At 43.3% G+C, this 26,828-nt stretch overlaps 1 protein-coding gene across 1 annotated transcript in view; it reads right to left on the bottom strand.

Moving 5' to 3' along the window:
- The window catches only part of MUC6 (mucin 6, oligomeric mucus/gel-forming), a 58,805-nt gene that overhangs the window by 8,114 nt on the left and 23,863 nt on the right, over positions 1–26,828 (bottom strand). Inside the window, exons 10-26 of the mRNA XM_019519989.1 lie at positions 19,407–19,529; positions 17,242–17,362; positions 14,789–14,927; positions 12,858–12,962; positions 11,789–11,861; positions 11,408–11,545; positions 9,991–10,152; positions 9,475–9,569; positions 8,115–8,247; positions 7,136–7,385; positions 6,515–6,567; positions 6,304–6,413; positions 5,168–5,319; positions 4,094–4,235; positions 3,171–3,275; positions 1,244–1,429; positions 507–746 (exon numbers count right to left, since the gene is read on the bottom strand). Of these exons, the coding sequence (XP_019375534.1) occupies positions 507–746; positions 1,244–1,429; positions 3,171–3,275; positions 4,094–4,235; positions 5,168–5,319; positions 6,304–6,413; positions 6,515–6,567; positions 7,136–7,385; positions 8,115–8,247; positions 9,475–9,569; positions 9,991–10,152; positions 11,408–11,545; positions 11,789–11,861; positions 12,858–12,962; positions 14,789–14,927; positions 17,242–17,362; positions 19,407–19,529 (2,327 nt within the window). The remainder of the gene's footprint in view (positions 1–506; positions 747–1,243; positions 1,430–3,170; positions 3,276–4,093; positions 4,236–5,167; positions 5,320–6,303; positions 6,414–6,514; positions 6,568–7,135; positions 7,386–8,114; positions 8,248–9,474; positions 9,570–9,990; positions 10,153–11,407; positions 11,546–11,788; positions 11,862–12,857; positions 12,963–14,788; positions 14,928–17,241; positions 17,363–19,406; positions 19,530–26,828) is intronic.

Genomic DNA, 26,828 nt, shown 5'->3' with positions numbered 1-26,828 from the left:
TTTCCTCAAAGGACGGTTGATGGCATTGTGTTTCTCAGCCGTTCTGCCCCCTGATGTGTTTTCTAAGTTGCATCTGCTTGGTTTACTGACAAAGCAAAATTTTATACTATGTGCCAGCACAGCAGAACATGTATAGCTGTAGAAGGATAAATGGTCCTCTACTCTGCCTCAGGCTTCACCAGCTCCTCCTCCCCTAACAAACTAACTTCTACTTCCAGAATCTTCAATCTATATTCACTTTATATCTTTGGTCAATATTTAATTTGGGTTTTTATATTAGCATAATGTGTGGGAAAGATAACTGAATTATTATTAGGAAGGGATGTATTCAGACACATTAATAATGGGAGGTATGGGATACCAAGATAAAGCAGGGGTAAGAATACATTTTGTGTGTAGTAAAGTAGCTTGAGGAAGAGAAAGTTGAATATTGAATTGTGAATAGAATCTCATTTGGAAAGCTGCAGAACATGAATATAGCTTGAAAGGTTCGTAATCTTACTTACTTTACTGTGGCAGGAAGAAAAGACATGGCTGTTGATGATGGAGCACATCTTTTCTGCCCATGCTTTACGATAAGGGTTCTGGCTACAGGGGTCCACTACGAAGAACACATCCCCGCACAAAGGATTCTCTTTCCAAGAATTCACAAACTCCAATTCGCTGGATGCGACATATTTGGTTCGGGTTTCAAAGTCATCTCTCATGTTTCCATTGTAATTCCCACACAAGCCACAGAGATGTTCCTAGGTAAAGAGAGGAAAGCATTAATGATTGACTGCCCCCAATTACAACTGTCTAAAGTCTCTTCCTGTTGTCAGCATATTCCCTCTTTCTGTGCCAGCTACAACTAGTGTTTTATATGCTGTTAATCTTTTGTACATAGGGTGTCACTAGTTAAATCAATAAGGTAAGGAAATAATGGACACATACTCAGATATTATTTGCATATCATAGCAGTCAAAGCCAATCAAAATATTGTGTAGAATTTGCCTTTCCAATCTGAAGGGAAGAAGGATTTGGTGTTGGTTGAATCAGGAGTTGCTAGCCCAAAGAGTCCTGTTCTAGAGCAGAGTAATCATCCAATAATTAACCTTCACTGAAGGTCTCTGCTACTTTATAAGGGATGGGGAGTGAAGGATGAGACCTTCTTGGAAGTTCCTGGTGCAACAGAGAAAGTCATCTCATGTGCAATTGCATTTGAATTTGTATTTAAGAAAGTTAGGAAGTTATTATCCATTACCTGTGTTTCTCTAAAGATTTTGATGAACAGGTTCATGTGCTTATTCCATATAAGGGTCATGTTGTATTTTCCTGGGATAATGATATCAAAAATCAGGTGAAGGACATTCTTTTTCACACGGTATTTTATAAGAGGATTCTCTTCAGAGACTGAGAAAGTTGCATCCGCCAGTGTGATAGTCAAGTTCTGAGGGCAAAATTGGACTGTAAGTTAAATGTATGGTAAATATATTTACCAAAATCATCAGTACTCTTTATAATATTACTGGGAATCATTAGAGTCTACTTGTGTAAGCAAACAAAGCAGTACATAGTTACAAAAACACTGTATTCTTCCATCTGCACCTGTCCAGTGGAGATAAAATATAGGTGGGTCCTGCACTTCACTTTTGTTTTATGCATATTCTGGATCTGATGAGGAATATGGAATAAACGTGAGAAACATGCTCAGCTTAGAGTATAACAGCACCTTGCAATGGATTGTTTTAGTTTGATGTATGATTTATGATTTCCTAGGAATAAGGTGTAAAGTTCCACAGAGAAGGGTTTAGTAACTTGATGTGCAGTTTTATGTCTCATGTTCTCATCTACTCTTGCATCTTTTCTAGTACACTATGGGGGTGTCTACACAAGCAAGACATTTACTGTGGAGCTCACTAGTTAGCTCTGCAGTAAATTGTCACTGTCTACACATGTGGTGCTATTAGGCCAGAGTAAATTAACTCCATTGTAGGATAGTACTGCTAGACACAATTACTATCCGGTGGCAGATTTGTTTACAGATACTCATGGGGCTGGCTGGAGCATGAGGGTGCTTCAGTGCAGGGGCTGTCTGCTAGCTAACCCCACAATAAAGCTCCCTTGCGCTCCAGCCAGCCCTTCTGCAGCACATTGAGCTGGGCTGGAGCAGCCCTGGGCTAGCTGGCTGAACCCCAGGGCCCCTGCCAGCTGGGGCTGCTCTTCCCCAGCTCAGTGTATTGCAGTCCCAGGTACATGTGCCAATGCGGCACCTGGGAGCAATAAACTCCAGTGCAAACTGTGCCAAGAGTTTATTGAACTGCATTAATAGCATGTGTAGATGCTCCCTGTATGATTTATTCAGAGACCAATAATGGGATTCCTTAAGAAAAAACAATTAGGATTCAAAGGAATCCTAAGCAAAAGATGCAAAGGGCACAACTGGCTTTTTTTCAGTAGAGCATTGGCATGTTGCCTCTGCTGTTAACTGACTGGATGTCAAATGTATGCTGAGTGTAGTAGTAGTAGTTTTCCAGTCATCAATTCATTTTTCTTTGTTCTTCACTTGTTCTACTAAAGAAGCAGGACTGTGATGGTGTGGACAGACATAACAAATGAAACATTTATAAGTGAAATGGACTTGGAAATATTTAAAAAAAAATTCTTTCATTCGGGGGACACATGTATAGTGTCAGTGGCATTCCCCTGGAATTCAAAATGCTGCAGCCTCCTCTAGTGCCACCCAGGAGGCACTGAGGAGACTGTGTGACCCTATGGCTCTGCTCTCTGCTCCTCTTTTGCCTCACTGGGAGAAGAAGTAGAGAGGAGGGGAGAATGGAGAGCACCACAGTTCAGAGGTAAGGAGGGGGAGGACTGGGGAGAGGCAGCAGCAGAGGCATCAAAAAGCAGTTAGTGCAGCAACTAGAGGTATCAGGAATCAACAGCCACTAACTGGATTTGAAAGAAATTTTGGGATTCACTTTGCATCCATTAAGGAGCTGTCTTTGTTTCAAGATACTGCCTCTTTGGCCTTTTTCTGAGGTTTCTGTATTATGTTGGGACTTATTTCTATAACATGATTCCCTACTGGGTGGGTAAAAACTAGCCAAGCAGATTGGCCTGTAAGAGATGACTGTAGATTCATAAGGTGATACAAATACAAGGGCAGACCTGGATGGATAACACCTTACCCCAAGGTAGATCTTGATGGACCTGGAGCAGGTGACCCCTGATTTCCCGCAAATGACATTCTCAGTAACAATTTTAAAGGTGGAGTTGCCTGTACCGCAACCATCCTAAAAGCGGGGGAAACAGAGTTGTGTTACCCTGGAGTATTAAAAGTAACAAGGTGAACAAGAAACACGAGTAGGTGGAGTTGTTACTTCAGGCACCCTGCTTTTCAGCATAACTGGCCATGCTTACACAATGTCTTTTCTTGCTTTGTAGAGAGTTACATCCTACATCTTACATTTTATCTCCAACTATCTTAAAATCTGCTATTGGATATTAACACGGTCAGTTTAGTGGAACATCAGTGTAAGCCCTGCAGCATTTTATGGCCGTGTTGACTTAGGCATTTTATAACTTCAGAAGCAACATTTTTGCAGGGGGAGAGGAGGATGTCAGTGGGATGCTGCATCTTTATATTATTATGCATATAAATATCTACGAACAGATTCTTGATTTGGTTTTAGGACTGAAATTACTTCAAAAGAAAACAGGAGCAGGTGGTACAAGATGGATATTTATATAAATTATCTATGAACATTCAAATATCTTAGGAAAGCTTCTCATGGGAGTTTTTTGCACTTTCATGGAAACTATTGTAGGAAAACATTGATTTTATCTTAGGGGCCTTTTTGATTACACATTTCTGGTTTTGGAATAAGCACTAAATAAAACAACCCATGGCACTGGACCAGACCTCCTGGGTGATAGGGTCTAGTCTTCCGCTATCACAGATAATTGCACCTTGTAATTCCTTTCATAAACTTAGGTCTGGAATCATATTGGTCTAAGATACAGTATATGGCATCTTTCTACAATATTTTTCTAACTAGTAGTTTAAGTCAAATCATTTTTTGGCAGTGAGACTTAGTAGCACTGATCTTACCATAACTAGTATGTATTCACAGTTGCCATCAAATACAAAGCGTTGTCCATCAAAAGTGGTGATATGACCTTCTCCATAAAGGGTACATGTTGAAGAACACTTTGATTTCTGAACACATTTCCATTTGCCTCTTGTACATGTGCTGGTTGTAAGAAAAAAAGCCTTGCTAGTAAGATTTCAATGGCATGTGATCTTACCTCTTTTACAGTTCACCACCTCTTGTAGATATTGTGTTAACTTTATTCACTTAATGTGGATTGTGGTCTAATTATGATCAATATAGGAAGGGAGTGACATAAATTTCTCTGGCTTTTGTGGAAATGAATGTATGCTAAAGATGAACTTTTCAGGATTTTTTTAGTTAATTTACTTAAGAATGTGAGACTTCAGAGGCTATGTTGCCTCCAGTATGCAGAACAGTCATCCCTTTATTATGTGAACCTTTTGTCTCCTCTCTTTAAGGCCTTTATATGGGTTTTTTTATAAGGTGCTTTGTGGCTGTAGTGTGTAAGCAGAGCTGGAGCAATGTTCTCTGGGGCTCCTTTGGATCAGGGCCTGTGAATATAAGAGATTGGACTTAATAACCCTGGAGACCCCTTCCAGTCCTCTGTTCCTGTGTTATTGTTACTGGTAGCAGATTTGCTTTCCCTTTGTTTTTTCCAATACCAGGAGTTGCAAGTGGATGTTAGAGGAAGCTCATCAAGTACAGAAAGGATGGAAGTGATTTTGATGGCTCAAAAGTATTTTTCTGGAGAAATGGAGGAGCACCAGGTTTGTATGTCCAGTTAGGATGGAATTCATCCACTTATCCTGTCTGGTTTACAGTTTGGGGTTCCTGTTGGATGCCTCTCTGTTTCTTGATGTGCAGATAGTAGCAGAAGTCCTTAATGACTCATTCCATTTGTGACTGACCCAGACAGTATGGTCATTCTGCATAGATATTAGCATTGACACAATTATCCCTGCATCTATCTCTTCCTGGCTTTTTGCCACTGTACATTTTTGTAGTTCCTGTTTTCAGCTCCTGTCTTGTACAGTTGAGGAAAAGCAAATGCCACCAAAGAGAAACCTTACCAGCTCGTGCATTCTGTATGGATCTCTTCTCCTTTTCCATATGATATACCACCATATTCACAGGGACACTCCTCTGGTGGCACACACAAACCATAAGCATTTTCATATAGCCCATCAGTGCAGACACAACCTGATTCACACCTTGTGGGGACCTGGCAAAGATCCAATCATAACATTAGTCACGAAAAAATCCATAGAGAAAAAAATGACTGCAAAAGGAATGGGCTAAGCATTTCTTTTTATTCTTCTACAAACTCTTTTTAATTTTGGTCTTGAATTATGCCTTTGGAACCAAGTGTCTGCATATGCTATGGTTCTTACTTTTTATTTTATTTTATTTATTTTTATGTTATGAATTTTCATTTTTACTAGTGGTAATGGGAACAGCTCAGGACTGTTCTGTTATTTAATAGTCTGTTGTATTCGCTTCACTGTAGTTCAAAAAACATGGTAGTTTCTAAGGCATGAAATGTACTGGGGACTGTAGGAAAAATATATTTATTAGATGCCAACTTTTCCTTAGATATGGAATAATATACTTTTTTTTTTTCAGCAAGGGAATTACTGTCATTACTGTTCTTCCAACAGATATGTGTCTTCATTAATTATTAAATATGTCTCATTACATTTGGGAATATTTGTATTGTCTGTGCAGACATATACTTAGGCATGTTGTGACTTACAATATGGAAATGTATGGTTTTTGCAGATCTTTTGGTGGAATCAGTTTACCTTTGGTGCAATCTAATCTGTTAAGTATTGGTATATTCCTTTGCATATTCTTTTATTTTATGTTTTAGAAACATACAGGACAGATTTTGAATTAACCATTCGGATTTTCCTCGGGATTCATTATAACAACTATTACCTACCAAGGGTGATTACAAAGGCTGTTTCTAATAGATTTGTCTTCGTAACACTCTGTTAAGTAGGGGAAAACTGTTATCCCTGGGGAAGGGAGGCATAGAAACTCCCTTCCTGCCTCTTCAGCTCTTGCCCATTGCTTCTTCCTCAGGGTTATCTGGGAAATCTGTAGCAAAACAGGCAATTAAGCCTCCATCTTCCCAAGTCCCAGGAAACCACTGCGGCAACCTTCCTCTTGCAGAGAGTTTCTATCACAGAAGTATGGAACTCACACAATCAACTCCCGTTGCCAGCATCTGACAGGAAGGGGCACAGGTGGCTCCATATTTATTTTCTGAATTCTCTGAACATGACACATACTTTTTAGGACTTATGCAGTTTTCTATAGGAAATAAGAAATACATGAGATTAGGAACTAATGATTCATCAACATGGAAGAAATAATTCTCTTGCTGGTGCAGTTGATCTGGACATAATCCATACCTGTAGGATCTTGAGGTTTGCCAGTGCAACTGAGCTTCCCATTAACGCAATAGCTAGAAAAGGAAAGGGACTGTTAAAATGATGCTCTTTAGTATTTTTAGTTTGAATTGTTCCACTTTCAATGTGTTTAGCACTTGAAGTGATTTTCAAGCTTTTGCAAAATTATTCCACACTTTTCCCTTATGGAAATATTTCAGCGTGTGCTTCTTTTACTTCCTTCAATATGGAATACAAGTCAACATCTTTGGTTTTCTCTTTGGAACACAGCCATAACAAAGAAGTCAGTTTTATAAATGGATTCTGGACCAGGATCGTATTTATATCTGTTTGTACAGCATCTGGTGGCACAATTCTCATACCTCCTAATTGCCTTCAGTATGAACAGAGATGATTAGATTTTACAATCCTAATATTTCCAAGGTGCAAGAGAGCCAAGCAATTTTTTAAACTGAGTAAACTTTTCAAATGATTTATCTTTCAGAAAGTGGTGTAAAGGGCACCAGTGTAATTATACAAAACATAACCCCTTCATGCTATAATTTTAAAAACAGACATGTGAATAACTGCCTTCCCCTTTCTCTTCCTTTAGTTAGTTCCTTTAATTTTAATTGACAACCTTACCATGTAATCCCACCAATTACTGTTGACTGCTCAGGCAGGATAAACTTCCTGTCTTCCAGGTAGCAGGGGCAATGAGATTTACGAACACATTCACTTCTGTGGTTCAGGTAGGTTCCTTTAGGACAGTTGCAGCCATCAATAGGGATGTCAGTGGGATGACATTCCAGGTCTCGAAAGGAGAGTGACAAACATGTCCGATCACAGGCTTCTGTGTTGTAGCTGAATGTCTGATTTCCAGTACATGGAATAGCTGTAATATGAAGATGGCAATCAAGTTAGATTTTATTTTCCTGACTCTCTCCCCTTTGATAGATGTACTGGAGCCAAGGAATGTCAGCCATGTGCTTTCCTTCTTCAGATCATAGAGCTGATGAAAGAAGGGTTCTTTGGAGAGCTAGGCTACCAGGAAAGCTGGGGGGGCTGAAGACCACATTGTTTTATGAGTAAGTTTAGCTAACCTGTGCTTTTCCTCAAGGGGGTTGGTGAAAAAGTTTAGTTTTCACTTTACTGCTTTTTTGTGGGTGCATGTTATTGCGTGTATTTTGGATATACAGTCCTACTAAATTTAAGTAATTCCAAAAAAACCCAATTCTTTAGCACCAGAAGCCTTGATTTTCATAATTCTGAAATTGAGTATCTGTTATATTCCTGTTTTATCTTCTTCCCAATGAAGTTTCCCCCCTACTATTACTGTAAAATTTTAAGGCAGACTCATGGCATATGAGCATCACTCTTTACCTGATTATGACCATTTTAAAATAAGTGAATTTTTGTGCTTCAAAGCACTTGATGTCCCTTTAATACTTCAGCAGCTACTAGAGAAATTCACAAAACGACTGGTAACCAAACAACACAATCTTGTCCCATGTCTAATGTTGGAAATTTCCAGATGTAGATGTTTTCTGAGAGTCCTACATAAAAACTGATGAGACACATGCATCTGACAACAGACTTCCAAGATTTAGTTGAGGTTACTTACTGCAGTTGTCCATAATGTTTCTCCAGTTCTGAAGGATCAGTCCCATAGAAGCACATGCTCTTGCATAAGATCCCAGAGCAGAACAAATGTAAGGAAAGGTCTCCTCATAATTACAGGCTTGGTAAATGCATCTCTGAAACAAAAATATGTAAAATATTCTGTTACAGTAAATCAGATAGTTTGAGATGGTCAGAAATAAGTCATTGAAAACAATGCATTTTGCAGAGTTAATGGAATAACTGAAAATCAATATATCCAATTGGCTGCATGATGTAAATGAAATGTATGTAGTACTTAAAGAGCTCTTTTACCTGTGTAGTACATTTCATCATCAGCTTCTAAAATGCTACTCAAAGGTAGGCAAATATTTTTTCTATTTCTGGGAAAACTCATATTCTGCAAAATTAAGTAGGTTCAGTTAAGCTGTTAATTAAGGGAAATGCTCAGCTAATTAGATATTTAACCAACAAAACTCATCTACCCCTTCTTTATGGCCACAATGGAAGTCTGCAGGTATGCCAAACTACTGCTGTCTGAGACAGGGGGTGCATCTACAGGAGAGGTTTACCGCGGAGTATGCAAATTAGCTACACAGTGGGCACGCCTTCATGAGACACTATGTTGCTGTAGCGATGAGCTACAGCAATGTAGTATCAGTGGGCATGAAGCATGATGCTGATGCTACCCCGCAGTAGCAATGAGCTACTGTGCAGCAGGGTCGGAAATGACCCGTGTGCCACCGGGACTGAGCAGTAACAATGATTACTGCACAGTCATTTAGTAACAACTGCACAATTGAGGGATGCATGTAGATGTCCCCAGGAAATGTTGTGCCATCTACATGTGTGCCCCTATTAGGCTGGAGTAAACTAATTTACTCTGCAGCAGAATAGTACTTGTAAATACAAGTACTATCTTGCTGTGGAGTTTTTTACTTCACAGCAGCACACGTGTCGTCACTGCCCCGGCTGGCTGGGGCATGAGGGTGGTTTAATGTGGGGGCTGACTGCTGGCTAATCCCATGCTGAAGCAACCTTGTTCCCCATCCAGCTCCTCCACAGCATGTTGAGCTGGAGGGGAGCAGCCCTGGGCTGAGTGGGCTGGTCCTCCCAAGCTCCCTGCCAGCTGAGGCTGCTCTGACCCAGCTCAACATACTGCAGTCCCAAGCATATGTGAAGATACAGAACCTGGGAGCAACAAACACTGGAGCAATAAGCTCTGGAGTTGGTTCATGTGCAATAATTGCATGTGTAGATGCACCCAGGATTTTTTAAATGTTCTCGGTCCCAAGCTTTTGGTGTTTTTGCACAAAGTAATACTTTTCACTCCCTCTACTTAAAATCTTTACCTAAGTTCTTACCTTGTAAAAAGGAGCAGGATTCACTACAGAATGGCATTTCTCAAACACTGTGCCTTTCTTAGTAAGAACGGAGCAATGGCTTTCTGCAGATATTTCTAAATGAGAGAAACAGTCACAGGCATTTAGCAATGAGAAAGATGAAGAGGGGGCCATGCTCCCCTTATCTGAGTAACTGAAAAAGCAATACCTGGTTTTCATTCATATCACTAGAAAGCCAAAGACTAAGATCACAGGGGACTCTGTGATGTCCCAGGTAGTATCAGTAAGAATCACTCCCATTTATGAGAGTACCTCAAACCCTGAGTCAGATTTTGAGAGAGGAATCACATCATAGATTGTCTTAGTAGAAGTATATTCTAGAAATGCATCTTCTTATAGATGAAGGAGCCTGTGATTTATAGCCATTGTCGTCGTCTGTCTTCAACTCTCCTGACCTCTCAGGCATGAGCTTAAGGAAATGGTTTAGAATGGGGCGTGCAAATATGGTGACCTGACAGGGCCAAGCATTCTACTTACTGTTCAGTTGACTCATAGAACAAGGGTCAGTATCCCTCTCTGAAGCTGGGTGACAGTTTCCTGCTCTCCAGGAGTCCACAAACAGGGATGCTGTTCCTTCAGTAATATCCATGCTGGTCATGAAGTCATCCGTTGTCTCTCCATTGTATCTGCCACACAAACCTAGTCACATAAGGAACCCAAAGAACAAATGAAAATCAGTGAATATGTATACAATAATCTATGTCATGCTATTGTTTAGCAACAATAAAAATGTGTCACTAATTACAACTGCTATAGTAATGACAACATGTTATTTAAACACTCTAGTTATAAATCTTGGTTTTCCACTCACTCATAGCATTCCAGCATTTCCACTTAGGCTAAAATTCTCCAGGTTCATTCACTGCCTTTAAGTGAATTTTTCAGACAGTTTAGCAGAGAAAAAACACCTTAGCCATCTTTAAGAGGAGAAAGGGCATAAAACTGTCTTCCAATTACTAAAAAAAAAATAAACCCAAATTTTTGAACAGCTCAAGCCTCCAAATAGTTAGGCAGAGGAAGTGAGTCACACACATACAACAGCCCTCCCTGAGAAGAGAATTTGATCATTCCAGTAAAAATTGGCTTTAATGTGGCTGGATTATGGCATCTTGAAAGATCATGTCTTCAGTATGTGCAATAATCTGACATTACTCACACTGCCAGCAAAAAATAAATAAATTGCAGTATATGTGTTCATGGCTAGCTTGCTGACATTGTAAACCACTTTTCTTCTAAGGTGCCCACTGATTGAGAGAACCATGGGATTCTTGGCTGTTTCAGTATGATTGTCTAAGAACGTGATTCTTAACTAGGGCCTTTCAAGGGAAGGATCTGTGGGGCACCACAAATTGTTAGCCCTGTTAGCTGTGCAAACAGGATTTATAAGATAAACCAAGGAATTCCAAACAGGAATCTGTAGTATTAAAACATTCTGGCCTGTTTTGGTCTTTCTGAGTTCTTTGCAAAAGAAGAATTGCTCTATTATTTTTCTGTAGTAAAAAATTGAGTGAAAACTAAGAGCTGGCATTTTCTCAGGTGTGCCTTGAATCTCATAAGGTTTAAAACCAGTGGACTAAGAAACACACAGTAAATTAGACAGGGCCATATAGATATCCTGCCTCAATCACTGTGCAGTAAAGCACATATTAAACAAGCTAAGGCTGCCTTATTTAATGCTCATGTTCAATGAGACAAGTTTTGAAACTGTTATTAGTAAAAAGGAAGATGGTTGTCTTGCCTAATGTATGCTTCTTCAACTTTCATCTATTGTATTTGCTCAGATTCCTGGATGCACACTGGCTTTTCAGTAAAGGGAAGAGACAATCTCTCTTAGAAGGTGGGTAAGTGAGAGAGAACCTCTCTTCATAATGTGAGAAAAGATTGGATTCCTTACCCACGGTTCTGCCTTTGAAAGAAGGTCCTACTTTCACGTAGACCTGAAACACCGGTGATGTCTGAATTGTTATCTCCAGCCCAAAATTTGTGTACATTTGAATATGGGTAGAGGACTGTCTGAAAATGGTGATGTCACCTAAAAAAAATTAAAATATTTACAAATAATTATTTGGCTAATATATTAACATTTAAAAATTCTCTGTATACCTGCAAATTTCTGCCACATATAATACTGCATATTTGGAGAGGGGCATTATGAATTTTTCATCTTCCTCTGAAACTTCTGCTGTTTGACAGCTGCTGAAGAAAAGATGCTGGACTAGATGAACACAAGGTTTGATCTAGGCTTGCATATTCCACGTTCTGCTTTGTTCTTTACCTGATTTATAAGGCAACCACTTGAATTCAGTGTTGTCACTAAAGACTTCATTTTGAGAAATTACAATTTTGTCCTGTGAAGAGGAAGACAGAATCAGAAATGAGTAGATGAATTGAAAACCAAATATTATCTAAAGATTGTCTCACATTACACTTACGATGTATTAAATACATTTAAAGCATTAAAGTGTCCGTGCATTTAAGCAGTGAAATGCATGCTAAATGCAATTGTATTGTAGCAAAATTAGAACTTTTCATGGGAGGAGTATCTCCAGATTGTATTACGTATCCCATGTTCAGCTATCAGACTGCTCCATGGAAATCATGTGAGTTCAAGGTTTGTGTGGTACAGGGGCTGGGACTGACAGCTAGCTGATTGTCACCCCAGCACCACACAGGAGCTGGTTAAAGACTGCCAGTGGCAGAAACCCAGCTTATCCCACAGATCCAGGACAGATGTAGTGGCAGGAGAGGCTCCATCTCCTGGGCTTTCTCTGACTGCAGCCAGCAGCAGAGACCCAGCTCTCCCTGCCATGATGGGGGCAGGCACTCCCAGTCTGGGCAGTGCTGGGAACATGGTAGGGAGGGCGTGGGCTCTGGGCATTTAATTTTTTTTAGGTGACATCAACATTCTAACTTTTAATTTGGCCTGGTAATGCTTACTGCAATCTCAGCTAAAATAAGTGCTAAGTGTCCCATGCCACAAGGCCCTAAAACCTTCAGATCTTCCAGAGTAGCCTTGAACTAAAAGGCTGTTGGTATTTATATTTCATTTAATCAACTCTTACTGTGACTAAAGCATTCAGTGAGAAAGCAATGCTTCAACCTTTCTCCCATGCTCCTATTCTAATTTTTCATTTTGTGCATCTAGTTACTTTGATGCTTGGCGCCTCTCACTTGTGAAGGTGATGTAACGTCACACAGCGCTGCTACCATCATGGAATATGTTTTCATTTAGAGAAAATATAATCTTCTTCATTTTCCCCTGTGATACCACTTGCAGCCTCTCTATTTACTTTGACAGACTGGCTAAGGAAACAGTTTGTAGGTCCCATGGACTGATCTCTTACCCTTGTAGATATGTAAATGATAGCACTCAGTGATGTTTCAGAATTAGAAAAACCAGACTTATCATACATAGCCATCAGGGTTCCATTGTGGGGAAGGCTGGGACTCTGAAAGAAAATAACAAGAAGGCATGTTTGCATGGAGAAAAAAAGAACCAAATCTATATTTGTGCACAGCATCTATAGTACTCCTTCTGTTTTACCCTAAATATTTCTTGCTGGTGTGAGAACAAACCTTTATTCCTCATAATATGTCTTACTTTGTTGCTATATAAGTGATGGGAGGTAGAAAAGAATTCTGTGATGAATTCACAATCTATCTTAACCGATTTGTTTCAACCGACTGAGTAGCCTTTCCTGAATCGGACGTACTGAAAGAGAAAATGGTGGGCCAAGTTTTCAGATTATAGAATCATAGAAAATTAGGGCTGGAAGGGACCTCAGAAGGCCATGGTCAAAGCAGGACCTTCCCCTGCAAGTTGCAAGATGCAAGTTTCTTTACTGTAGGATTTGGATATACGGTTTATTTGCTCAAAAGCTTACACTCACAGCATGAAGAATCTATATATATAAAGGGCTTAGTCCATCTGTTTGTGTGTCTGTGCATAATGCTCTTGGGGGGCATGGCTTCCAGCAGGGTGTGGCTCCAGCTAGTGCTGCACCAAGAATGCCCATCAAGAATGATAGGTGGGGTGGATGGGAATGAAGCACTGCCACCTACCACCCCACGTTGCCTCTACCTCTGCCTCCCAGAGGTGGTGTGGTGCGGGGCCAGACATGGAATGGGCGGGGCAGGGGAGGAGCATGTGTATGGCTGGGTATGGTGGGGCAGCAGCGTGGGGCAGTGGGTGGTGGCAGCTGCCTGCAAGCTTTCCTCCTGTATAGACGTGTGTCCATAATGTGCATTAAATTAGGCTAACGCGCGTTAACGCATCTTGTGTAGATGCACCCTTTTTTTGCAATCCAAAGGCTGCTTGCTCTTTGCTCCTTTAACTGGAACAGTGCCTACCAGGGAATTCCCACAGGTGCTGGCACTTCTCAAGGCTTCAATTGAATTACGAGTGGTGTTTGTCCTTTTTAAAAGTTGCACTCCTCTCTAGGATGGATACTCATGCCTGTTCCAGAGTGGATTCTGAATTCCAGATAACATTTTCCAGTTATGCTTAAATGCAACTTGGACCCATCACATATAAGCAGTTTTAGCATATTATCAAATAACTATAATAAAGATCTCATTTTACATCTATATACCTTTACCCTTTGGACCTGGAAATCCCATTAATAGTGAGACAGTAACAAAGAACCTCTATGTGATCTGACAGTGCTTGCAATAAAATAGATCTTTACTAGTAGCAACCACCCTTATAATGTTTATAATATAATAAAAAACCTGATTATGTCAAAGATGACTGTGTAGAGTTTCACTTCCTAATGTTATGAGGTGGGATTTCTTGGCAGCTTTTTCAGTGCCAAGTACAGCATTCCAAAGGGTGGAGGAGGGGCATGCGGCCAGTATGTAGGCTGGATTCAGTCCACAGACTAGCCGTGTGGGTTGGATCCAGTGTGCAGGGCCTGTGTGGTGCAGGTATTGCTTGCAGAGTGTATCCCGGACTGGCCTTGCACATCACATGCAGCATGCACCGTGGACAGACCCCACAGATTGTGTGCAGCTTATACATCTGCTCCAGGCCCTTTGCTATGTGCAGTGCATGTCAGGCTGGCTCTACATGCTGCATAAAGAGTGCAGGGCTGGGACTGGTCCAAGACCCACAGGCAGCACTGTGGGCCACACCATAGGGCTCTGCAGGCCAGATCCATCCCATGGGCCATATCTTTGACACCCCTGGTACAGAGGAAAGGAAGTGAAGGCAGACTGGAAGTCTGATATTACCTTAACATTTGATCATTTTTACTTCTAAATCTCTAGAGCTTACCTTCATGAGGATGTAGGTGCAAACTCCATGGAACCTATATGATCTGGAATCAAATGTGGTGACAAAAGAACCTCCTTCTAGAGAACATCTACCTGGGCAGGGTAAGTCTTGGCAGTTCCACTGACCCATTATGCATGTACTGTAGAAAACAAGAACTTGCATTATGTGCCTATTAACTAGCCAACAGTATTTCATTCTACCATTTAAGGGTCTGATTTTGGATGATTGCGTTCCTATGGCATCTTTTTGGTCATATCTCTATGCAGCAATATCTCAAAGTAGATAGATGTGATCTGTCATTCTGTGGAAATCTAAAGATGGCTAAACTCATCATCTTGATTACTGATTGACTGATATGCCACAATGGATGCATTGACACGAGACACTAACTACGCAATAGCCTAATAATACCGTGCAGTAGCGTGTCACTGCATAAATTGTGCTAATGTGCTACTGTACAGTGTTATTAGGCTACTGTGCAGTAGCACCACTAAAAAGGTGCTACTGTGCAGTAACTCTGGTTACTGTGCATTTATTTAGTACTTGATTATACAAGTACTAAAATGAATGTGCAGTAACCACTGTGCATTAATGAACATGTAGACATGCCCAGTGAGTAGTAAACATCTATAGTATGTGATAAGTTCTGAACTTTCTTTTCAAGAGCCTTCAAAATTTTATCTTTTCTTTGGCTCTAAAAGTTCAAAACATTCTCCATGAGGGCACACTTATTTATTTGTTAGATTTATATGCTGCCTTTACCGACATGAATAGTTCTTCTTCTCCATATATTTTTTTCTTTGCATTATCATTTGCTAAATACATACACTGACTCTATTTATCTCAGTCTGAAGGTGTTGAGACCTTTGCATGGCTTGGCTCTTTCACAGGCAGAAAGCAGGGTAGATTTGCACCTTATAGACTAACTAAATCACAGATGTAAAGCATAAGCTGTCATTAGCAGCAGGCTTACTTCATGACACTGAAGTAAGCCTGTCTGATGAAGTAAGTCAGCTGTTTAAAAAAGTTTATACTATCCATCTCTAATTTAGTTAGTTTATCAATGCAAATCTAGTCACCCTTGTCCATGACTTCACGCTAACATGGCTATCTACCTCTCTTAGCTCTCTCTCAGCCATAACATTTCCTAAATAAATCTATATAGAAAAGTTTATAGTAGTGACAATTCTGCAGAACAGATTACTTATTTATCCATAGACTAACTATAGTGGAGTAGTCTTTTCCACACTGCTGTGCCAAATAGATAAAACACTGACCTGGAACAACCATTTCTAATGGTGAAAGCCAATTTTAGGGCCAAGTCCTTTTACACTTTATGGACATAAAAAGGACATACTTAGTCAGGCTTTCAGTTTTGGGTACTAATGGAGTTTGTGATTCAGCTGTATGCATACAAGTCTGTGTACTGACTATGCTCAGTAGGGGTCCACTCTGACTGGGCAGCTGCCCATTGATGTGTCATTATCCAGGCATGCGTGGGGTGTTAGTAAATCCTGAAATCTTAGTTGCAGGGAAACCACAACTAGTAGGTGTTATATGCAGGAAGATGAGGACAACCGGTCTACCTTTTACCCCAATGGTTAAGGCAATTGCTTAGAGAATGGGAGACCGTGGTTCTATGCCCCCAACTAGACAGAGGGAGCTTGCATCTGCATCTCCACAAAGTGCTCTAACCATTAGGCCACAGGCTAGCCATTTTTTAGACTGTTCTCTTTCTTCTATGGAACTGGCCTACTGGGCAGTAAAAAGAGGGAGATATGTAGGGTCAAGGGGAAGAACACAAACCAGAAGGTGTGTGGCTGTGTGAAGCCCTTAGAAGGATGGGGCTTAGATTCTAGCCTTGACCCCTGTTTCCAAGGGCACTGAAACTTTCCCAGTGCTGTTTATCCAATAAATAGTAAATACAAGGTACAGTGGGTCAGCTTCAAGAGGAAGACTGGAGAGCGCCTGGGCAATGTGGTTAGAAAATTTTGTTGGGAAACAGGAGATGCAGGTTCACACCTTTGGGCGAGGACTAGAACACAACTTTTCCACTAACTTTACAAGGGCCCTAAAACTGGGATATTGAACTAGAGCCTTCATTTGACTTCTAGCACGTAAACTCACAAGGCAATTCTGTTTCCATTTCACAGGGCGAAATAGAATCTCAAGCTATGTGTAAATACCAAAATCTGCAGCTATACAGCTGCAAATGTGCCACTCAGTCCTGTAAGACAAAAAAGGAGTTGACCCTCAGTTTCCTGGTTCATTCGGTGCTTAAAACTTCTGCACTGAGACTTCCAGCAAAGTAATCTCTGTAACATTTTTTACCAGTCTGGTAGGAATGGGATTGACTACCCAGTTTTTCAAATCATGCCACAATTATGTCAAATCATCCAGCAGTTCACGAAGATTGCTTCCAACCTTTTTCAAAGAAATTTGCCATCACTCACCAGGTCCTGCATGCTGCTTTCATTATATCCCCAGGAGTATATTTCTTCCCATTCAACATGCATGGGCAGTTGCTAATAGGAACACATGTTCGATTTCTTGATATGTCATCCAGAACAGTGCCTACCCAGAAAAGCAAACAAAATAGGTAAACAGCCATTTTCAAATTACCCTTTAGCCCCCAGAGCTCTTCCATCCTATCCCCTATGAATCTTGCTTTTCAGAAGCAATTATTCTTCTAAATACATTCCAGAAATAGCTGTTTGCTCTGACTCACTGCAAAAAACCATTGTGTCTTCTTTTCTCTGCCTGCTCTCTTTACAGTCAGATTAAGGCTATGGACAGGCATTCGTTTCTACTGGTAGAAAAAGAGCCCAGGACCTAGAGCATATTAGCTCTGGCCAGACAGCTACATAAGTGAGCTACAGAGCTACAGGCCCCCAGGCAGGAGAGCATTAGAGGGCTGCTCCACGGGTCACTCCCACCCTTAAGGGAGTCCATTAATTAACAGCCTCTCCTCTCCCTTGCCTGGGACAGGAGAAGGTTGTCAATTGGCAGTTGGCAGCTGCTGAAAAGCAGCAGCTGCATCAGACAACCCGGGGAGGGTTCCAGCTGTGGGAGAACGCCCCCCACCCACATCCATAGGTGGGACACGGGGTCATTCTCCTGGAGGAGCGTGGGGGAAGGAGGCTCAGGGAGCCTTGCCACTGGGGCATAGCAACCTGCCATGCCTCACACTGCCCTGGACTGTCCCGGAGGGTATGGGGTGAGGGCATTCTGCCATGGAAGCAAGGTTCAGGGAGCCCTGCTTTTGTGGCATGGCAGCCTATCTCACCCCACATTGCTCTGAGTCAGTCAGAAGCAGTGCCAGGGAAGGCAGGGACATTCTTTAAACTGGTGCACACAGCAGGAGGTGCTGGGCATATGCATCTGGGGATGGTGAGCTCTACTATCCCCAACTGCACATGCTTATTTAAAGAAGGCTCCCTGTTCTCATTAAACCCAAACACCCCAGTGTGTGGAATGGGTGGGGAACAGCGGGCGGCTGCTCCTGACCTCCACTCCCTTCCTGGTCTTCAGCAGGGGGTCGAGTAGTGGGGCAGTGCTCCCCATGCATTGCAGCCCCTGGTCTGGGGGGGCACGCAAGGAGCATTCTTACCCCTGATTTCCCCCTGATTCCAGGAGTCCAGCTGTTGCTGCTGCTCCCCCTGCCTGCTCCAGACTGGGGTGACTCAGGTCTTGGGAAGGCAGAAGGAGCACTTCCCCACTGCCTGACTTCCCAGTGTGGGAGGCGTGGAGGGACAGGAAAGCATACAGGTATTCATTCCTATGCACAAAACACAGGCAAGATCTTTTTCATTGGATGAGGAAGATCATGCTCCCAAATTAGGTGTGCTTTCTGCAGCAGAAATGTAACTAACATTTGTATGCTCTTATGGTGATTCTCCAGGTAGAAACTGAATGCCTGTACATGTGAGGTTTTTGTGGCCATTCAGCTACTTTCACTATATACAACTATATATATAGACATCTCACCTCAAGCTTGAACTCCACCTCAGATAAAAGTAGGCTTTCTTTATAAATCTTACTTTTCTAATATTTTGCTTCATTACATTGCTGTCATTATGCTGGGCAGTGTACTAATTAGGACAGGGTATTTGGGAACCTGGAACACCTTAGCCCTAATACTAGTTTTGCCACTACATTTAAGTGTTGCTCTGGACAGACTACATAATCTTCACTTCGACCTGCTGCAAAATGGGGATGATGCTAATGTAATTTCCTATGTCATAGCAATGTGGAGGGAATTCTTTAGCTTGAATTTTTTAGTCCAGAAATTTCAGGAAATGCCAACAAAAAATGTAATTAAATTATTGTGGGACTGTTCAACCTGCAATATGCCTAAGGGTTTTGCAAATTATACATTGTACAGCAGAATCTTTCTGTTCACCAGTGAAATGCAGCTACTTCTGGAGTCAAAGAAGGTAACCGCATAACTGTTAATGTTAAACAAGGTTAACAATATTTAGAACAGGAAATGAATAATAATATTATGTTTTAAACAGTACTTTAAGGAGATAGCATATACATATCCCATATTAAAACCATGTCATGAAATGGTCCTGCCAGCAGCACAGTACAGGACAAATGTAATGTACTGCTTTACCTTCTGGGCAAAAACAGCCATATGTGCAGGAACTAGAACAGCTGTACTCTGGATTGGAACAGGTTTTAACACAGGGAGACCCATATTCCTTGTAGATTTGGTTAGCAGAGCATTTTCCTATAGCTGTAACACACAATGATGCAGAATATTAAGACACATCTTCCTACATTCAAAGAAAGAAAAACATCTTACCGGCCCTGGAGGGCAAGGATGAAGATGAGGATGAAGGAGGATAGCCCTTATGGAATCTGGCACTGCCTCTAGCACTCTGATTCCCAAAGGGTGTACCGATGGAAATGTGCCACAAGATCCCCCAGTGTGAGAAGGTAAAGCCCCCCAACCCAGTACCCTTCATCTGCTGCAGTTATGCCAGAGGTGCCTGCAGCTGCTCCTCTGGGGACTGCTGCCACTGCTGCTGCTTCTCTGCCCTCCACCCCACCCTCGAATCCGACCCCCTTCCCTACACCAAGAGATGCCCTGTGCCAGCCCTTCCCATGCCCCAACACACACTCCCAGAAGTATTCTCTGCTGCAAGTGTGCAGGTGGGAAGAGGCACAGATGGAACTAAGCTTTGCAGCCCTACTTGTCCCTTCCACTCTTTCCACAATCTCAGGACCAGCAGGAGGAGCCCTAGGGCTGGTTGTTGGCATCTGAGGCCTTGCAGGAGCAGCCTCACCAGTGGAGGCTGCCCTTGCCTGTTGAGTCACAGACCAGGGGTCAAGAGGGGGCAGGCAGTGGAAAGACCATGGCATAACAAGGTGAGGTCCTGCCCCTGCTGCCCTTTATTACCATCACTATATACAAGTGAAGGTTGTATATTGTGTCACTAGCTAGTGGCTCCACCTAGATCAGCAATTCTCAGTGTTTTTAGCCACAAGGTTCCCCTCCTTACGTTTTCTGAATTTAGAGGTATCAATGATTTTGAACTGATGTGCTGTAAAATTCAGAAAACGTATGGAGGGGGGCCTTGAAGGTAAAAAGGTTGAGAACCACCGGTATAAAGACTAATTCATATAGTATATATAATACATAAAGAAAGATGTATTTAAAGTCATTTTTTAACAGTCCATCTCAGCACTGGTATAGTTTCCTCTGGCAGGGGAATGGAATATGTTATGGTTTGGAAAAATATATATATACACCTTGTCCAGCCCATCAGTTGATCCTATCTGGCTCTGCTGGGAGCCTGAGGAGGGAGGGCTGCACCCCATGCTGCTTTGCTCTGCCACAGCTGGAGCCGAGCTGGGCAGCATGCAGGCTCCTCTGCCCCACCCCTGCATTCACCTCCCCCTGCCTGGTTTCCCATTGGTACTGTGGCTATGCATTCCTGGTACCACAGCCGCCGGCAGCCGGGCTCATGCAGGATGGGGAGTGCTGATCAGCCGTCCTGCCTGCTTGTCCACCTGCTGCAATGAGCCACTGTCACCATGGCACTACTAATCTGTGCCAGCCATGTGGGGGTGCAACCCCCCTCCCCCCACACTTTCCTGGTGTGGCCCAGTGGTGGCAGCAGCTCCTTGCAGCAGGCATGTAAGACAGCTACTCAGCATGCTGCATTGTGACCCATCCCATGTGGGCCTGACTGCTAGCGGCCGTGGTACCAGGACTGTGCAGCACCAACAGGAAGCCACGCGGGGTGGTGGGGGATGGATGTGGGGGGACAGGAATCTGTGCACTGTGTAGCCCAGCCCTGCCCTCTCAGTCTTGTGGCGGCCGCTGGCAGGCTGGATAATATCAATTGGCTTCTCCCCAGCCCTTAACAGCTCACCAAAACTCCTTAAGTGGCCCTCCAGTCCAAATAATTGCCCACCCCTGTAAATAGAGTCATTCCACCAGGAAAAGGAAGATAAGCAGAATTGAAATGGGAGGAACTGGAAATGTTGGCACTGGAACCTTAAGAATAATATTCTCCATTGTCTTATACTTTATATAATCATTGTCTTATACCTTATATAATCACAATGTACAAAGTGAGCGAGACTGTGATTTGCTAGCATTCAACTCCCCCTTTTCCACAAGATTAAATGACTCCACAAAATGTAGAGCAAAGCATAATCAAATTCTACATATTTATGACTTTGTTTTTTTGTAAAACAATGCTCTTGTTTTCTCACCTGCAGATATTTGCTGTTTAAACTTAACACGGAATTTCTTTCTTTTTAATTATTTCTGTAACTACAAGTTCTGGTAATATTTTGTAGCTTAATGGTCCATTGGCAATATAAATATTAAAACACAGGTTATACTAGAGTTATTATGTTTAGCGTGCTTAATAAATTTACAAGGTGACTTACAAATATTTACCAAGACCTGTTTGCTGCCCTAAGGCATTTGTAACCCAAGACAAACAAAATAATGAATGGGAGATTATATTGGAGGGGAGGAAGGAAGGAATCATTCCAGAAAGAGAAGCGATTTAGAAAGCAGGTGAGGGCTGAGATACTTGGCAGGCAAGTGGTTAGAGGTTACAGTAAGTATAAGGAGAAGTGTGACAGAGGGCAAGAAGTCAAAAGTATGGAAACAGATGGAGAGCAACGGTGCATGAAGACTGGGAGGAGTGCAGGGAAGGAGGAGTGGAGGGTATAAGATTAGAGAGGCACGCAGGACAAAAAGGTGCAAGGACTGGAAGATGACCATGAGGACTTTGTGAGAAAATATGGAAAGTCAATTAATGGATTCAGAAATATAATATCATTTGGGATTCTGTCATCCTTTGTTGTTAAAATCCAAATAAACAGTAGGAGGTGTCAAAGCAGCAGCAATAAAAGGGGTAAGGGAAAGGATGTTCCTGTGAAATTAATTTATTGTAATAACAAGCCATTGATGGAACAGAATTATCATAAAAATACATAAAAGGTAAACAGAATTATGGGTAAATAATCTGTTTCTAAAGGACAAAATGACCTTATAAAAGGTCATTTTGAAAGCGTCACTTTCTTGGCACAAGCTCTCTGGTAATTTAACATGTGTGCCGGTTTAGAAATAATAAAGTCACTTAAAGCTATTTGTGACTTTCTCATGGTCAGCATGACCCTAGTAAAACAATGAGACTGCTGTGTTATGCTGACTAAACATTACAGTTTCAGCTGGATTTTGAAGGGTTTCATAAAGAAATGGATCTTTCTAAAGTCCTTTTAAGGAACCGTTTTCTTTCATTCTATCTTTTTTTCTTCCTTTATTTTGGTGACAATTTTGATATGTATAACTGCAGTCTGGTGTTCCAGCAGACTCAGAGCTTTGTCAACAAAAGGAAGCCACAAAGAATCCTTTAAAAAAAGCATGCAAGTCTCTGAGGATATGGACTGGTATAGCATTTGAAGTGCTTCACAGTGCAGTTGCATTTGAAGCATTTTAAAAAAGGTGTGTTTCAACTGTGGACAGACATACAAACCTCTGTCAGGTCCATATAGCTGGAGTGGTTCAAAAATCATCATAGCGTAGAGGCCTGGTCTTCAGCCACAGGGTGCAATGGGGGGCTGCTGTGACCTGAGGCTCTACTCCCTTGTTACAGAGGATGCAGAAAAGGCTGAAGCGCTCAATGCCTTTTTTGCCTCAGTCTTCACAGGCAAGGCCAGTTCCCAAACTACTGCATTGGGCAGCAGAGTTTGGGGAGGAGGTGAGCAGCCCTCAGTGGTGAAAGAACTGGTTAGGGTCTGTTTAGAAAAGCTGGACATGTACAAGTCCGTGGGGCCAGATGGGATGCACCTGAGCGTGCTGAGGGAGTTGGCTGATGTGATTGCAGAGCCACTGGCTGTCATCTTTGAAAACTCATGGTGAGTAGGAGAGGTCCTGGATGATTGGAAAAGGGTAAACATAGTGCCCATATTTAAGAAAGGGAAGGAGGAGGATCCAGGGAACTACAAACCAGTCAGCCTCACCTCAGTCCCTGGAAAAATCATGGAGCAGATGCTCAAGGAATCCATTTCTAAGCACTTGTAGGAGAAGGAGGTAATTAGGAACAGTCAGCATGGATTCACCATGGTCAGGCAAGTCATGCCTGACCAACCTGATTGCTGTCTGTGCTGAGGTGACTGGCTCTGTAGATGTGGGGAGACCAGTGGATGTACTTTAATTTTAGCAAGGTTTTTGATACAGTCTCCCACAACTTCTAAGGAAGTATAGACTGGATGAATGGACTATAAGTTACATAGAAAACTGACTGGAGCATCAAGTTCAGAGTGTAGTAATCAATGACACGATCTCTAGTTGGCAGTCAGTATCAAGTGGAGTGCCCCAGGGGTTGGTTCTGGGGCTGATTTTGTTCAATGTCTTCAGCAGTGACCTGGAAGATGGTACAGAGTGCACCCTCGCAAGTCTGCAAATGACATCAAGCTGTGGGGAGTAGTAGATATGTTGGAGGATATAGCTAGGATTCAGAGTGACTTAGACAAACTGGAATATTTGACCAAAATAAATCTCATGCGGTTCAATAAGGGCAAGTGCAAAAGTCCTGCACTTAGGAAGGAACAATCCCATGCACTAGCACAGGTTGGACACAGACTGGCTAAGCAGCAGCTCTGCAGAAAAGGACCTGGGGGTTACAGTGAACAATAAGCTGAACATGAGCCAGCAGTATGCCCTTGTTGCCAAGAAGGCTAAGGGCATACTGGGCTGCATTGGTAGGAGTGTTGCCAGAAGATCAAGGGATGTGATTATTCCCCTGTTCAGCACTGGTGAGGCCACATTAGGAGCACCTTGTCCAGTTTTGGGCCCTCCACAACAGAAAGGATGACAAATTGTAGAGAGTCCAGTGGAAAGCAACAAAAATGGTGAGGGGGCTCGGGGACATGACTTGTGAGGAGGAGCTGAGGGAACTGGGCTTATTTAGTCTCGAGAAGAGAAGACTGAAGGGGGATTTAATAGCAGCCTTCAACTACCTGAAGAGGGGTCCCAAAGAAGATGGAGCTAGATTGTTCTCAGTGGTGGCAGATGACAGAACAAGGAGCAACGGTCTCAAATTGCAGCAAAGGAAGTTTAGGTTACATATTAGGCAGAATTTTCCCAGAAGGGGGGTAGTAAAACATTGGAACAGGTTACCCAGAGAGGTGGCACAATCTCCACCCTTGGAGGTTTTCAAAACCCAGCTAGACAAAGCCTTGGCTGGGATGATCTAGTCGGGGATGGTCCTGCTTTGAGCAGGGGGTTGAACTAGATGACCTCCTGAGGTCCCTTCTAACCTTCATTTTCTATGATTCCCCATAGCTCTATACTCTGAGAGAGGGAAAGAGGATTGTCAGTGCAGTTCTGAAGCCTCCCTGTCCTGGTGGCTGCAGCCCTGTCTCCTCCACTGCTTTTCCCCCATGGGTGAGAGGAAGGGGAATGGAGCTAATGTCAGTGAGCATTCCACCTCTGCTGTCCTGGGGTGCCCATGCTGCCACCCTGCCAAAACTGAAGACCCTGCACCTCCCCACTGAAGCTGGAAGACCAAACACAGAGAGGTATGCAGGGTCCATGAGCCAGAATTCTGCTTCTAGTGGTGTGGGGAGGGGGGAGGTGCTCAGTGTCTCTGGTTTCCTGGTTCTGGTGGGGAGCATGGGCTCTCTGGTTCTCAGGTCTCCTGGCCCCAGTGGAGGTGGCTAGGGGAGGGGCATTCCAGGAGCGTGGAAGTGGAGTTCACAGAACAGTGCTCACTGGCTGTATCTACACGAGTGGCAGACTGTGCAGTTGTTACTGAGAAGTCATTTAGTAACCGGTGTTACTGCACAGTACCATCACCACATGGTTGTTTTTAGATGCTACTGTATAGTAGCATCACCATCATGGTTCATGCCTGGTAAAGCTATGGTGCCGTAGCAACGAGCTGCAGCATAGCAGCTCGTTGGTACTGTGCCATAGCGTCTTCTGTAGACATGCCCACTGATACCTTCCCTGCTCTCCTTCTCCCTCCCCTATGCGGGGAGTAGAGTGGAGCTCTGTAGACACTGGAGGAGTCCCCAGTCATGCTCCATAGAGTGCCCATGTGTAACAAGAAGGGCTTCATTTTGAAACATTTCTAAATAGTACCTCATTCTAAGAGGGTCACTTTTAGAGTACTGTAGCCATTTTTGGAGCATTTGAAAGGGCATTTGTCCAGCTCCTTGGACATTTGTCCAGCTCCTTCTTTGAAGTGTTTCAAAGGTAATTGAAATTCTTTGAATGCGGTTTCTGTTCACACCCTGGCAGCAGTAAAAGAGATTACTTCCCCAATGGTCTTTACAACTAAGAGGGTTCATCTTCAATAATAGACCTGCTTAGCACGTGTAACTCCTGTGATCAGAGCTCAGATGAGACTAATAGAGATGATGACAAAAGGAGTTATAGGACCTTTAACATTGGCTCTATTCCATGGCTCTTTTAGCTTGGAACACAGTGAGAAAAGTGCAGTGAGCAGAGAAAGCAACCTGCTGGAGAGATTCTGGGGAGCCTGCCAATTTTCCCACACTTCGCTGTGGGTATACTTCCCATTTAAATTTGTTGGCCTGGGATCCAGATGCAGGAGCTTTTTATTACCTTTTGTCTTTTGACTGATGGGGCATTGGAGAGAAAAATGGTTTTCCTTCCTGTGTTTGGAATGTCTTTATAATATTACTAGCCAATTGCCCGTCAGGAACGATGGAGGGGGGAGCATGTGGGGATGGAGCCCCATACTGCCCACCCCCCCATCCAGGCCTGCTCCCCCTTTACCTCCTGCTGACTATGGGTCAGGCATGCTCCCCCCATCGCCGCCGCAGCAGTGGGGGGAGGGGAGAAGTGGGCCCAGGCCCAATACTGGGGAGGACCGGGCCCGAGCGTGGGGAGAACCTGGGCTACTGCAGCGGGCCTGGGCTGACCCAGCAGTGGCAGGGGAATGGGAGGAGCAGGCTCAGAGCTGACACAGAAGAGGGGGGGTTGGGGAGGAGTGGGCCTGGGCCTGAGGGGAGGAGGAGGCTCACTCCTCCCCTCCCTCTGCCACTGCCACATTGGGCCACTTGGGGCTGGGCCTGCTGCTCCTCACCCCCCACCACTGCAGCGGGTCAGCTTCTGCGCAGGCTCAGTTCTTCTCCCAGCCCATGTCAGGCCTGGGCCCACTCCTCCCCTCCCCCCATCACCACCATGGTGTGCCTGCTATTCCCCTAACCAGGCCTGCTCCCCACACACTGCCAGTGCCTTGGCCCTGCAGGCGGTGACGATGGAAGGGGGAGGGGTGGGCTCAGGCTAGAGCTGGTGGCCTTGTACCGTCCCGTGGCATCTCGACCCCACTCCCTCTCTGCGCCACCACCGCCATCACCTGCAAGGAGTGTGGGGGGGGGGGCAGCGAGGCCAGCTCCAGTAGCCATGGCTCTCCCTTCACGCCATCATAGAATCAATGTGTCGGAAGGGACCTAGACAGATCATCGAGTCCCTCCCCCTGCCATGGGCAGGAAGGAGCACTGGGGGTAGGAGGGGTCATAAGACCCCAGCCAG

This window comes from Gavialis gangeticus, unplaced genomic scaffold (genome assembly GCF_001723915.1).
Source record: "Gavialis gangeticus isolate Ggan-Ray unplaced genomic scaffold, GavGan_comp1, whole genome shotgun sequence".
Taxonomy (NCBI): Eukaryota; Metazoa; Chordata; order Crocodylia; family Gavialidae; genus Gavialis; species Gavialis gangeticus.
Note: the sequence above shows the minus strand (reverse complement) of the source record. Positions and strands in the feature narration are given on the sequence as shown.